Raw genomic sequence first — 14,921 nt, forward strand, 5'->3', positions numbered from 1 at the left:
TCCACTTAGGGTTAGAGTTAGGTCACGATGAATTTATAGAGCAAAATGGAGATCAAAAATGAATTCGGAGTGCTTGGTTATGGTTAGGAGGGAACTGACGTTTCTAGGATGCCCTATCTATGATGGTAAAATACATGGAAAAATCATATTGTAGGAAAATTCCACTTAGCATCGGGGTTAGGTCACCATGAACTGGTAGAGCAAAATGAACATCGCCAATGAGTTCGGAGTTCTTTGTTATGGTTAGAAGGACACTGACTTTTCTAGGCTCTCCTACCAATGTTCCCTGGTAAAATAAATGGGAAAATCCCATGGGAGGAAAATTCCACTTATGGTTACGGTTAGGTCACCATGAACTCATAGAGCAAAATGGACAATGCCAACAAATTCGGAGTGCTTTTGAATCGTTATGAGGGTATTTTACTTTCTAGGCTGCCCTTTCTATGTTTCCTGGTAAAATACTTTTACTGACTCTGGTAGTGGGATTAGGTCATCCACCAAAAGGAGGAATAGAATGAGGGTACAAGAAGATGATAATCAGTGGTGGGATTTTTCTTTGATCTAACATGGCCATATTTAAGTAATTGTTGGAGCTTAAAATCTTGTTTACCAAGATTTCTTAAGATAGAGCAATGCTTTGAAGATTTCTTTTTTATTTATCCTAGATATTTCTGTGGAATAGAAAGGTAAGGGGAATTGCTTTAAGTTCACATCATAGTGATTTGATCTGCGACAAATTGCTTATAAAGCTTGATAAACATTTCCAAATTTCCATTTTAGGAATGTAATCATTAGGAGCTTCACATTAAGGTTTCCAGAGTTTGAGAGATATAAACAGGATGTTTCAAGGGAAATTAAAAGGAAATTTTCTATTCTTTGTAATTGCTGTTGATCTCAGGAAGGAAAAAAAGGATCGTATTGACCCTAATGAAAGGGGGGTGCTGGGGAGTAATAGGACTTCATCTAAAGTGTATCAGGGAGGAAGATGTTAAACTTCCTTTTCCTATTCATTGACACTTGAACAAAAATCATACTGCACTAACATTTCTTTTGATAAAAAAACCTGTCTAATTATGATTTTAGCCTCATCACTGATTTGGTCATAAGTGTTCAATTTAGGTTGATGTCGGAATCTTATAGTCCTATTCAGGAAAGAGACAATTCCTTCTCACTCCCCTTCACATCCGCCTGCTGCACCCAGAGGTTAGGAGTAACGGATATAACCTCCCCCACACACACCTTTTTCTGAAATTCTCCCCCCCCAAATAACTGCCTTTCCAAGTAAAAATATACACAGATTGACGAGGCATTAATCATACCACACATTTATATCTGAGTGGGTTACAGAAACTGTATGCTGCCATTTCATCTTCATTTACAAGACTCAGCTACTGCTCTACAATTATTTAAAATACAGGACTATATTACTGATCAATACAAGGTGAAACCTTGATTAGTTACAAATCCAAGAAACAGTTTCTTGTTTGTTACCTATTCCCCTTGAGATTAACATGTCAAAAGAACAAAATGTAGAGTCATAGACCCGCTGCCGAAGCAGAGCTGTTATTGAGACCATCAAATCCCAATTTCGTATTCATTGAGAGAAGGGAGAAGATTCTTTGTTTCCCCATTTTTTTTCTTTAAATATTCCTACAGTATATATTATATGGAGGTCATATTCAATCCCATTTACTATAAACTGTTAAAATGAAAGTGATGAATATCTAGCCCAGTGTTTCTCAACCTTGACAATTTTAAGGCATGTGGACTTCAACTCCCAGAATTCCACAGCCAGCATTGCTGGAATTCTGGGAGTTGAAGTCCACATGCCTTAAAATTGTCAAGGTTGAGAAACACTGAATTTAATTTAGCCTATAGGCCCTAAGTAACCTCTGAGGTTTTGTCATTTGGATTATGGACTTTTCTGTCCCCCTTACTTGCCTTGCAATTAAATTTGAACAAGGATAAAGTATCCCAAATTTACATACCTGAACTTACAGTTAGAAGAACTCTAATTTCAAATGATGTAAATAGGGCTTTGCTTTCTTTTGATTTCATAATATATGCACAATAACTCTTATTCAATTCTGTATTATTAAAGATTACATGTTGTAAGCTTATCCATAAATCTATCTTGTGATAAAAGAAAAAGACATAAAATGACAGCTAGTGTTATAATATTACATATAAGAACCCTATCCAGACTTATCTGGGAATTCACTGGAATCAATATTACTAAGTAATTTTGCCAGCCTGCTCTCTTAGAAATGTAATAACGAGATATTTTTAGGGAAAAAAAGAACAATCATAGATATTGAATATTTTATTTCAATAAATAGTTCATCTATGTTAGTGCATAATTCTGAAACCATCAACTGTTATAAATAAATTTTCTCTCAAATCATTTATATTTCATTTATCACATAAGCATTTTTAATATACATTTCAAAGATTGTTATTTTCAACATCCTATTGTAAAGCTTTTTTGGAGATGCTAAAAATTCTAAACCTCAAAAATCTATTGTTATAAAATAACAATGCAACTTTATTTTCTAATGGAAAGGAGAACTTAGAATAATTTTTTCAAATGAGATATAGTATATAAATGCAGCACAGCAGTCAAATGAATCCTGAAGTGGTATGGAAATCAGTGACTAATATTCTCTATTTTTAAAAATTTTATTGTAATTTTTCTTATATGGGGAGAAAATGAAAAGATATGAAGAGTAAAATTTCATTATCCATGATTTCTTTTAGGCTACTACACTGAGTCAATAAGAATTAAAATTAAAATATTAGAAGCATTGCCTCTATCCATAAGCCTTGCATGAATCTTTGAAGGATTAAATAACAATAGCATAAGTTTCAGCTCTAAATGTTTATACTAACCCACAAGGCCAATACATGTGTGAGTTTGTGAGTTTATTAAATTTTGTTGTATAAAATTTAGTATTTTATACAATAGTAGAAGCAAACATAAAAGTAAACAAAATAAAGAGTAAAAAAGGAATCAGAGCAAGTGACTAAATAAAAAAAGATAGAAGAATGAAAAGGAAGAAAAAGAATATGTATAAAGGATTGGCTTCCAATTTTCTTAATAGCAATTACAAAATATTTACCTTCTTCCTCTTCAAGGTTATAGCATAATTCCTTTCTTCCCATATCTTCCCTTTCTAATCATCAACTCCATCAATCACCAGTTCACATTTTTCCAGTTTTCAGCAAAATGTCCATAAAGCGTTTCCAGACAATCATAATTGTACTTGTCTTCTCCCTAATCAAACAAGTAAGTTTTGCCATTTCTGTAAATTCATCATATTCACTAACCATCATGGACATTTCAGAAACTTTCCATCTTTGTACATATAGTAATCTTGCTGCAGTTACCATGCACGAAAATGATCTTCCACAAGTTTTTTTTCCAGTTGACTATCCATAAGTCCCAACAGCCAATACAAGAATTTGTGAGGAAGCAGATGTATATCTCACCAATTTAACTCTTTCTATCTTTTAAGTAACGTTTCTGATGCATTACATTGTAGCAGCAGGTACCAAACAGGGAATCACTTAATAAGAATGACATTGCATGATAATTATTTCAAAAGGCTTTGCATTACATTAAGAGAAGGTCCCTGAAATTCTGTACCAAAATGGTTCCAGTGGTTTATATAGTTAAATAACTTATAAAGGGCATTGCGTTTCTCAAAACCTGGAGCCTTAGGGATTTTGCTGTGATATGCAGAGAAGAAAGAGCTATTAAATCCCCCAAACATCATAGCAATTGCAAGTTCAAATTCTGAATGACCATAGAAACAAGATGGGTCAAAGACAATTGGTCCATAGTCATCTTCAGCTACATTTCCTGACCACAGGTCACCATGAACAAGTGCAGGAATTATTTCCAAGCCATGAAACATTTCTGGAACCTTTGGCTGTAAAAAAAACAAAAAAAAAACCCAGACAGGTTAAAGATCGGGCAAAGAAAAAAATTTACTGTGGAAACCAGAAGGCAAATATCAGAATATACATAAGGATTATAAAAGTACTTTTTATTTTTTAATCCTAGTTTTAGAAACTGAATATGTTACAAATTGTGTCACTTTTGCTGGCAACATTGGGCTTCTCATTATGACTTAAACTAAGGTGAAATAGGGACAATGTTTATAATTGCTTTTGAGTATCTTTTCCTGATTTCAGAATGATTTTAGATCACAGGCTATTGAGAGACAGAGATAGAGAAAAAGGCAGAGAGAGAATGTGCAAGAGATTAAATCAGATTTTTTTTTAAAAAAAATGCAAATAATGTCAAAGTTAGTACAGTTATAGGAAATGCAGCTCCACATTATGAATGGAATAGGATCATTAGATAAAGAAGACAGGGGTTGAAGAACTAAAAGGAAACTGATACTAGATTCAAACATAAAATTTCACTATTGTTACATTAAACCAGGGGTGTCAAACTGCCAGCCCACGGCCTGGACACGTCATGTGGAAGCCACTCCACCCCATTGCTGGCAATGGCAAAACTGTGCTGATACATTGCGTGACATCACGTGACGTCGCAAGTTCGACATGTCTGCATTACACCATCACTAACCGACTGATTTTATATAATACTTCATTCCATCATGTTTTACATTTTCCAAAGACTGAATTTCACCCATATGGAAGATCACAAACAAGCCACATAATGGCTTAGGGCAGTGTGGTCTCAAACATCACAAAAGTTTAGGATAGACCAAGTTTGGGCTCTCCTTTCAGTAAAGAAGTTCCAGTTCTGATTTATATACACTCATTTCTTACATTTCATTTTTATAATGGGGCTGAAAGGAAATAAAAACTATATCCAAGTCCTCCAAAAAGGATTGTAGAGCAATCAAATCGTAGCTAGAAAAAAAAAACATGTTAGAGCAGCGGATAAATAAAACTATAAATTGATCTTTTTCTTGGGAAGAAAACCTTATAGCTGTAATAAATGCTGGTAGATTGATTACAAAGCCACAAATGCTCACTTGGATTTTAGCCTCTGAAGAGGCAAGTACTCTTAATGTTTTCTGTTGCTTTAATGTAATAATATTCTAACATTTTCTTCCTACCTTTAACTGTTCCCACAACTCTCTTGCTTTTCTGTCTCCATAATCCCTTTCTATTAAATCCATTTGGGCTTGGAGGCGGTGTCGAATAAAAAAAGTAGGCCAGTCGTTTTGCCACTCATTGATCTGCAAAATAAAACTAGTGAAAAAATGATGCTATGAATTTATCAACTACAGCATAAGATCACTTTCTTTGAACATATGATTTTTGTGGCAATTGCAAAATTCCAGCCACAATGTTCCTTAGCAAAACATGAATACAAAAACTCTATACTCTGTTTACAAAAAAAAAAAAAAAATTGTATGGTCAGTTAAGATGCTAGAAATAATGTTGGGCTTTAGATGCCAGTCACATAACAAAATGATTGTAACTAAGAAAAGACTTACTCCCTTATACCTGCCAGGTATAAAAATACCTAAACAATTTAACTTAAGTTCAGTAGTCTAGAAAGAGATGATAGCTTTACAATGAACACTCTACATCTTACATCATATATTTTGTTCAAAGAACTTACCTGAGTTATATTGCCATAGCAGGTGACCTCATGAAATCCAAATTTATCCACATAATTAGGTTCCATCTGGCCTACTCCTAACAAAATAAACTCACAAAAGTAAGACGGCAAACAGGAAAATAGAAACACTTATTTTCTCTACTTACTGAGCACCTCATAAATGAATCCTCCTGAGTTCCATATCAAGGAATAGTTTCATACTGCAGCCTTAGATAGAATACAGATATCCTCACTTCCAACCACTTGTTTAGTGACTGGTTCAAAGTTACAACAGCACTAAAAATGGAGACTTATGACCACGCCTTTAAGTTGCAGCTTTCATGTCCCTGCATTCATGAGATCAGCCACTTTGGGCACTTGGAAAATGGCACACATTTACAAAAGTTGCAACATCCTGTGGTAATGCGATCGCCATTTGTGACTTCACAGCCTGCTTCTAACAAGTACGTTAATGGGGAAGCTGACAGGAAGTTGCAAATCGAGGTCATGTGACATTGTGCTTAACCCACAGGGATTCGCTTAATGACCATGCAGGAACTGATGAACTGATGTCAAAAGGCAGCTGCAGTTATGTGAGGTGTCATTTATGACCGCATCACTTAGCAACAGGGTTGCCAGGCTCAACTGTAGATGGTAAGTGAGAACTGAAGGGTCCTTGATGTCCTCTGAGTTTGGTTCTTTTTTTTGCAGATATTTCATTATCCAAACTAGGTAATATCATCAGTTCTAGAACTAGCAACTAGCACTGTTGATAATATGTAGTTTGGGTAATGAAACATCTGCAAGAAAACAATCCAGCTCAGAGAGCACCATGGACCCCTCATTTCAATTCTGAGCTACAAATATTCTCCTTTACTGATAAGTGAGAACTATCCATACAGTGCAAGAACTGAAATTCTCGGAGCTAAATACTATAAAATACATTGGATGTATGCCTGATTGGGCATCCAGATTTTCTTTGCATATATACTTTTTCAGAATCAATAATAATGTCCATTTTCTGATAGAACAGAAGCAAATAGCAATATTATAAAGAATAATTGTTTATACAAAAAAGGAAAGGGAGGCATATTAATTGCTTATATATTTCAATATCTTTAGTATCATGAATTCTAATAATTACATCGGCTTCCATCTAAAGTTGTGTTCAAAACCTGTTAATTATAAGTAACCTAGTTCATAACAACTATACTGTACCAATTGTTTGTTCTTTTTTTCTTAGTTTTTCCCCATTTTCTTTATTGCAAAGGTGAAGATCTGCCATTTGTTCTCCAAGTTTTGCTGAGTATCTAGAAGGAGAAGAAAACAAACCCCAATGTTGTGGACCATGTGGTTTCAAATCAGCCTGAAAAGAGATTTTATACATATGCATGCACACACATATATAATTTAGAAAATAATTACTGTATCTGCACAACATGTTAAACTATGGTTACCCTATCAATAGTTTATTAAATTAATCCAATTGCCCAATTTCACATAATTCAGTGAGGGACAACTTGCCAGTAACATTTTTCCGAAACATGGGTGTGAACCCAGCCAACAGGTTGCAAAAATTCTTTGAGAAATTATAAGGTTTAACAATTCCAATACAAGGAAGATCTTTGACTCTATATTTTTCTTTTTTGTTAAGAGCCATGTTTTGTCAGATGATAATCTCTCTAAGAAATTGACTCACCATGATGAATCCTAAATCTGGATATATTCTTTTTATTTCTGACATCCCATCGTTTATCTCCCTTGGGGACAAATCCCTTTTTTTAACCACTTCACAAAAAGTAATTGAAAGGCCACTAAGAGGGCAAGTTGCCCACATCTCCCTTATGAGAAATTTCTGTAGGTATTACATTCATCATGCTGGTTTCAAGGTAACTTATCAAAATTTAAGATGAGCAATACCAGAAGAAAGCTCTTATATTGCTATGGCTGGCCTCTCCAAATGATTGTGTGTCCACACTAAAACAAAACATCACACTATGATATGGACATATAAGAGTTAAAAGATGAAATGAACCTTAGAATGTTTGAATGCCTCCAATTGGCCAATTCAGCCAAGACCAGGTAAATGCTCCAATCTCAACAGATACTGTATGTATGATTGTCATTGTACAGGGTTCATAGGTTGGCAAAGGGAAGAATTCCTTGCTGGTATAATGTCACTGAAATTCTATGGAATGTTATAGATCTGAGTTTGTTAACGCCCCAAAATATGATTTTACACATTATGTTCTGACCCATCAGTGCTGGAACTTGAAGCAAGGTCACATGGAAAGTTTTGGATAGATGTGGCAGGAGATCAGTCAGAATAATAGAATTGGAAAGGACCTTGGAGGTCTTCTAGGGCCTAGGCTAACCCCCTTTTCAAGCAGGAAATTCTACGATTTCAGACAAATCGTGGTCCAATCTCTTCTTAAAAACCTCCAGTGTTGGACCACCTACAACTTCTGGAGGCAAGTCATTCCACTGATTTTTCTAATTGTCAGAAAAATTCTCCTTAGTTCTAGGTTGGTTCTCTCCTTGATTAGTTTCTATCTATTGCTTCCTTTCCTACCTTCAGGTGCTTTGGAGAATAGGTTGATCCCCTCTTCTATGTGGCAGCCCCTTAGATACTGGAACACTGCCATCATGTCACCCCTGATCTTTTTCACTAGACTAGCCATACCTAATTCCTACAACCATTCTTCATACACCTCCAGTCCCCTAATCATCAGCAATCAGTACAAGTTTAGTATTATTACAATGTTCTGTCCTTAGAGATTAGTCTCTTGATCAGAGATTTCCACACACACCCTCCTCCAAGAAAATGTGAAAATCCTCATCCCTGAATTTATTTTGCTTCCAGTGAGACACTGTTTCATGGTAGTAACATATAGGATCTTTTCAGAACTGCCATTGTAAAAGAAAAAAGAGGGATGTTAATTCGGAGAACCAACATCCTAAAATGAAGCCTTTAACATACTTGTTGAGGCTTCTCATTTTTATGTACTCCATAGCAAATGCGGCTCCACTTCCAGGAAGATCCATCACTTTAATTGGCTGGGGAACTCGTATAGTGTTGGTTTTCTGAATTTCTCTCAAACTTGCCATTTCACCTTCAAACATAATCCTAGCCTGATCAGAAAGAAGAATATAATTTAATGAAAATTGTTAGGGTTTTGCAGGACAGAAAAAAGAGTTGTTGTTCTGATTTGTAAATAAATATACACCAAATATCCAGGAGTAGGTGAAGGAAGCATTGCTCAGTAAACATGTCAGAAATAGGTGCCCATAGAACTGTTTTTTGGTACAAACCAGATGCGCTGTTCATTCTAGTTGTTTTAGATTCATCCAGTTCACAAACATGAACAAAATAAATATTCAGCGCATAGTGCTAAAGAAAGTTCCAGTCTCCAGAGCATCTTTATTTCAAAAAATGTCTTTGGCCCAAATAGGAATTCTTAGAAAATAAAATGGTGGATAGCTGTAGCCCAGATTTTTTTTAAAAAAAAATTGGAAGTGTCCCACAAAAGGAAGTCACGGCACTAAATTACATTTTTAGAAAACCCTAAACAACCTGGGACCTGTTGGGTTTTTTCCACATATAATGTAGGCTTGTGATGTTTCCTCTGCCTTCAAAACCCTCTTCTTTCTCAACTGACCCTTGAAAGTACTTGCCAATTTGCTGGAAGAAAAGGGAACAAAGAGAGCTACAGACCAAGAGGAAAACAGCACCCTGCCCTAGTGAGGAAAATGGGTTCTGGCTTGTCCCCAAAGGTCCCTTCCCTCCAATGAGGAAGAATTTATTTATTTGTTTGTTTGTAAAATTTATATGCCGCCCAATCCCTAGGGACTCAGGGCGGCGTACAAAATTAAAACAACAAATATAACAATTAAAAAATGAATACATTCACACAGCATGTCCCAATCGAATCCTGGCCCCCTGGGGACATCAACCCCAGGCCTGCCGGAACAGGAGAGTTTTAATAGCTTTCTTGAAGGCCGGCAAGATGGAAGTAGTTCGAATCTTGGGGGGAAGTTGATTACACCATGTCGGAGCCACCACAGAAAAGGCTCTTCCCCGAGGGCCCGCCAGCCAACATTGTCTGGCCGATGGGACCTGAAGGAGGCCCAATCTGTGGGACCTCACTGGTCTCTGGGAACTATGCGGCAGTATGCGGTCCTGTAAGTAACTTGGTCCTAAGCCATGAAGGGCTTTAAAGGTGACAACCAACACCTTGAATTGCGTCCGGAGACCCACAGGAAGCCAGTGCAGCTCGCGGAGGATAGGTGACACGTGGGTGTACCTTGGTGCACCCACAATTGCTCTCGCGGCTGCATTCTGAACCAACTGCAGCCTCCGAACGCTCTTCAAGGGTAGCCCCATGTAGAGCGCATTACAGTAGTCCAGTCTTGAGGTGACAAGGGCATGAGTAACCGTGAGTAGGCCAGTCCAAGTAAGGCCGCAACTGGTGCACCAGGCGAACCTGGGCAAAGGTCCCCCTGGCCACAGCCAAATGTTCAGCTATTAATCACGAATGCCCATACCTCCCAAGTAGCCCTATTCTTGCGGGCATCCAAGTCATTCCCTTGTTCTTCCCTCACCAGCCATTAACAGATTTCAAATTTCAGCTTCAAATCCAAAGCAATCAATGGCACTCACCATCAGGCCTTGCTACCAGCCAATTAGGCACAGAGGCCAGAGGAAGATGGAAAAGAGGGTGGGAGAGAGGGCCATCTTCCCTTGCACCATGCAGCCCATTGGTTTCTGGGAAATGCAGTTGGAAGGTGTGGTGGTGCTAAAGTGGCCACAAGTTTGCCAAATTTCAGTCTCATGGGAGTGGTAGATCCCAGATTTTGGATGAATTATATAAGTTAGCCCATCTGAAGTACTTTGATTCAAAGAATGTTGCGCTGTTTAGCCCAACTGAAAGTTACAAACTATCAAACAGACACAAGATGGTAGTATATAGATGGGATGAGGGGCAATGCTGAATCTTCTCTGGCAGCATTAATGCCTAATAAGCACATTTTTCATCTCTTCAATAAGCTAATAAAAGAATTATAAACTCATCTTAATAAAATAGTAGATATTTGCTAGCAGATAAATAAATTTGGATGTACTGGTTATCAACTAGAATGTCCTTTGCAATGGATATGAGCACATACAAAGGTAAGTATATACTGTATTATATACTTATATTTAACCCACTAGGACTCTCAGTGACTTAACAGCACCATTAAAATGTGCAAAATCAGGATTAATTTATTTTAAAAATCCAGATGCTAACAATACCATTCTGAAAAATATAAAATGTATTTTTATATTTGCTTCATATAAAAACGATTTTTTTCAGAGAAAATAATTTAGCATTTGACTTTTCGATTTTATTGTAATTTCTTTGATTGTGGTGAGTAGCTCACAGCATACGAGTTTATTTATATATTTAGGTAAATTCCCAGTACTGAAAGTGCTTTGAAAGAACGACAAGCTAACTGATAGGTTTCCATCACGATAAAATAAAATAAAAAAATGTACAGGTGCCCAAATTTAATTGCATTAATTAATTGGCCAGCGAAACTCAGTGGGAGATTCCATGAGGATTTAGAGCAGAGGAACTAATTAGATAATTACTACGAATTTCCGGGATTACTTCAGCTGATTTCACGAGCCAGATATTCGTAGCCACCACTCCCCCAGCTCCCTCCCCAAACATATGCTGATCAAGCTGCGCAGAAAATCGAACCGCCCCTTAACGGAATTTGCTTCACCCATCCTGCGCACCCTTATTGCAAGAGATAAAAACAAAAGGGAGCAAAACAAACAGCTGTGTCACGAGCTGCCGCTGCCAGCGGATTGCCCTCCTAGTCCCCAAGCCTTCCCAGCAGCAGCATTGTATTAGCTAACAGAGCTGTCACTACAGTATCGTTAACCTGGGGCTTGTTGTGGCTTTTAACAAACACTCGTCCTCCGTCGGTTTCGTAGGCTTGTCCCTGGCATATGCACCCTCCTCTTGAGCCACCCAAGAGCTTCAAAACGGTGGTTTTCAGTTCAGATTTCAGCAGGTTTTCCATGGTTGTTAAATGCTGCCTGTCGCTTTAGGATTTTCGCCTTCGGTCGCCAGCGCGCGTTGGTATTACGGCTCTTTCTCTCCTCTCTTTGCGGCCAAACGTAAACTGAAACGCACGAAATCAAACACCGTAACTTTGCGGGGCGGGGGCGCGGCAGACCGGGGGGGGGAGGGCAGGGGAACTCGGTTAGTGGGCGTTACAGGACTGACGATCGCTATGCGAGATAACGCGGTTTTCGTCCAAAGAAAAACAGAATTGCTGTAGGCTTAAAAAGCAAGTGAAAAACAAACATTCTTGCAATAAAATGGATTCTTGCCCCACTATCGAGTGGACGGGGGTAGGGGGGGGTCGGTCTAAAAGTCCCCCGAGAGAGCTTGATCATTCTGGTTTGCCAATGTAACGTTGTTGATGGAGCTTTTTATTTGAAACTAGATCACGCGATAATAAAGTAGCTAGCTGCCAGGGGGAAGCACTCTTCAATTTAAAGTACAGCGGAAGTTTTATCATAGAGGGTTGCAGATAGACTACAGTGTGAAAGATGCTGGTTTTAGAGGTTGTCTCTCTGAAATTTCCTGCATCTATAATTCATATATGCTGAATTTGGTTTTATTGACTATCAAGTTAAAATATATTCCTTTTCAATATTAGAGGCATTGTGTTGTAGATTATAGAATAATTCTACAAGCAGAGGCTCCCAAACTGGGCCTAGGTAGCTGGTGCTAGAGGTACCTTGGAAGTACCGAAAGATTGCCCATTTATAATATACTGATGGTCAAGAATAGAGACCTGGCATGTACTACTAAGACCTGGCTGGGGAGCAAAAGGCATAAAAAGTCATCAGATATCTGCTGTCCTGAGTTTCTGTTCTTGCAAAATTGAGGAGTTCGGTACCTGTGTTAATTTGTGAGACTGTGGTCATAGCAAGGGATGCTGCTTTGAAGATAACTGGTTGCATGTCTTGTGTGGAATTACGGACAAGTTGGGGCAGCTGCTGGTTTAATGTTCACCAACCTGCCCAGCAGAAGCCCTTTACAAACTCTTGAATGACATTTGGAAGCTGCTGTTGGACTTTTTGGAGTTTGGGGTGATTGCAATCTCCATGTCTTGGTGGAAGGATTCAGTGTAGCTTGTAAGTTCATACTTTCATGGTTTGTTGTTGTTAGTTGCGAAGTCGTGTCTGACACATCGCGACCCCATGGACAATGTTCCTCCAGGTCTTCCTGTCCTCTACCATCTTCATGGTTACCAGAGCCTTTTGCAAGTTAGGTATGTTTCACTCTGTATATCACGCAGAAATGTAAGAGTGGGGTACTTAACAAATATAGTAACACATATAAATACTTTGGATTTAATATGGCACTGAGGAGAACCAATGTGATTAAGTGATTAAAGGCAGTGGGATAGAAACTAGATACTATGAATTCTAGTTCTGTTTAGGCACAAAGCTAACAGTGACTTTGGAAAGTCACTTTTTCTTATTCTAGGAAGAATGAACTGCTACTCCAATAAAATAACTTTGAGAGGAATCTTGGCATCCTAATGGACAATAATTAAGTATCAGCCAGCAGTGTGCTGCAGCTGCCAAAAAAGCCAATGCAGTCCTAGGCTGCATTAACAGAAGGATAGAATTAAGATCACACAAAGTATTAGTACCAATTTATAATGGCTTGGTAAGACCACACTTGGAATATTGCATCCAGTTTTGGTCACCCTGATATAAAAAAGATGTTGAAATTCTAGAAAGAGAAGAGCAACAAAGATGATTAGGGGGCTGGAGGCTAAAAGATATGAAGAATATTTGTAGGAATTGGTATGTCTAGTCTAGTGAAAAGAAGGACTAGGGATGACATGATAGCGGTGTTCCAATATTTGAGGGGCTGCAACAGAGAAGAGAGGGCCAACCTATCCTCCAAAGCACCTGAAAGTAGAACAAGAAGCAATGGATGAAAAGGAAAGGGGAAAGGAAAAGGAAAATTGCTATTTTAGTCTCCAAGCCAAGATGCAATGTTCTGATTGGGAGGGAACAGGAAAGCAACAGCAGTATTCTTATTACATCCTTTCCATCTTCATTTTCCAAACTCAGCACTAGTTTGGAATAGAAAACTGAAGCCTCAGAATTGCCCATCTGGAAGATGACATCAATGGATCTATTGTCTTTGTGTTGGAGCTGACTTGCCTCCATTTGAAAAGCCATTTGATTGCACAGGGTGAGGGGGCAATGTAATCTATTTCCTTTGCAACCTTTTCCATTCAGAATGAGTCTGCCTTTAAGTGCCTACAGTAGCTGCTTTTTAGTCTCTGTTGCTGTCACTAGAATGTGCCAGAATAATAGAAGTGATGGAATGTAAAAAAAAAAATGGGTAAATGTTATGAAAGAAATATGTCTACAGTATAGTTGGAGAATATCTAAAATCATTTGCACACTAAAAGCTCACTGAAACAGAAATTCTGAATAAAAAAGAATTTCCAAAGGGAAAAGGGAGATATTTTTGATACTGACTGATCCAACAAACAAGTTAGCATTTGCTTGTATATCATGCTAAATCATAGCTTGTGTGCTGTCCCAAGTACCTTGTGTTAATTTGCAAGTGTCACTCTGGCCTTTTTAATCTATGCCTAGCATATTTCCCCATTCATTTAATGGCTGTAAACATTCACATTAGAGTCACCTAAATCCTAATTTTTTGATGCTTAGTAAAATCTGAGGTTGATCCAAAGCGGTCCCTGAGAAGATCAATACTCTCTGTGGAATTGTCCAAGAGAGAAAGTATCCATAAGTAAATGTGACTACCTATTAAAATCAATTTATGTATTCAAAACTAATAATAAGTTTAAAGGTTAAAGGTTTAACAAAATGTCCTAGTATGTCAGGTATCTCAGGAGTTGAAAATGTTGCTAGTCTACACAATGTTATTAATAAATGTTGTAATCATAAATGTTGCCTTGAATTGCATTTAATAGATAATTTTTGTCTCTTAACACAAGAGTATGTTAAAAAGTCATCTTCATCATGTATTAGTTGGTCAAAAATTAGTATTCCTGCTTACATTCAATTTTTCTGTATCACTATCTTGTCATCAATTTTTAAAGCTGGATTTGCCCATAAAGTCAATTTGGCATGGGAAAAAAGGTTGAATTTTTTAAAAATTAGATATTACATTCAATAACATTCTAACTGACGTAACTTTTTCAAAGATGCTAAAGAGTTTTAATATATTTAAATCCTGATACTGTCCATCCAACCAAACAAGCTATATGTGTATAT

At 37.4% G+C, this 14,921-nt stretch overlaps 1 protein-coding gene across 1 annotated transcript; it reads right to left on the reverse strand.

The window, feature by feature from the left end:
• Window positions 1-2,310: 2,310 nt before the first annotated feature.
• On the reverse strand, window positions 2,311-13,225 carry FN3K (fructosamine 3 kinase). Its single transcript, XM_039335839.1, has 6 exons — window positions 11,519-13,225; window positions 8,568-8,719; window positions 6,806-6,897; window positions 5,609-5,685; window positions 5,097-5,219; window positions 2,311-3,932 (listed from the first exon to the last, which is right to left on the reverse strand). The coding sequence occupies exons 1-6, from the start codon at window positions 11,657-11,659 to the stop codon at window positions 3,594-3,596; spliced, it is 924 nt and encodes a 307-aa protein (XP_039191773.1). The 5' UTR covers window positions 11,660-13,225; the 3' UTR covers window positions 2,311-3,593.
• Between the last annotated feature and the right edge of the window lie 1,696 nt (window positions 13,226-14,921).

The sequence above is a fragment of the Crotalus tigris genome, unplaced genomic scaffold (genome assembly GCF_016545835.1).
Source record: "Crotalus tigris isolate CLP2741 ecotype Arizona unplaced genomic scaffold, ASM1654583v1 scf7180000017662.1067850, whole genome shotgun sequence".
Taxonomy (NCBI): domain Eukaryota; kingdom Metazoa; phylum Chordata; class Lepidosauria; order Squamata; family Viperidae; genus Crotalus; species Crotalus tigris.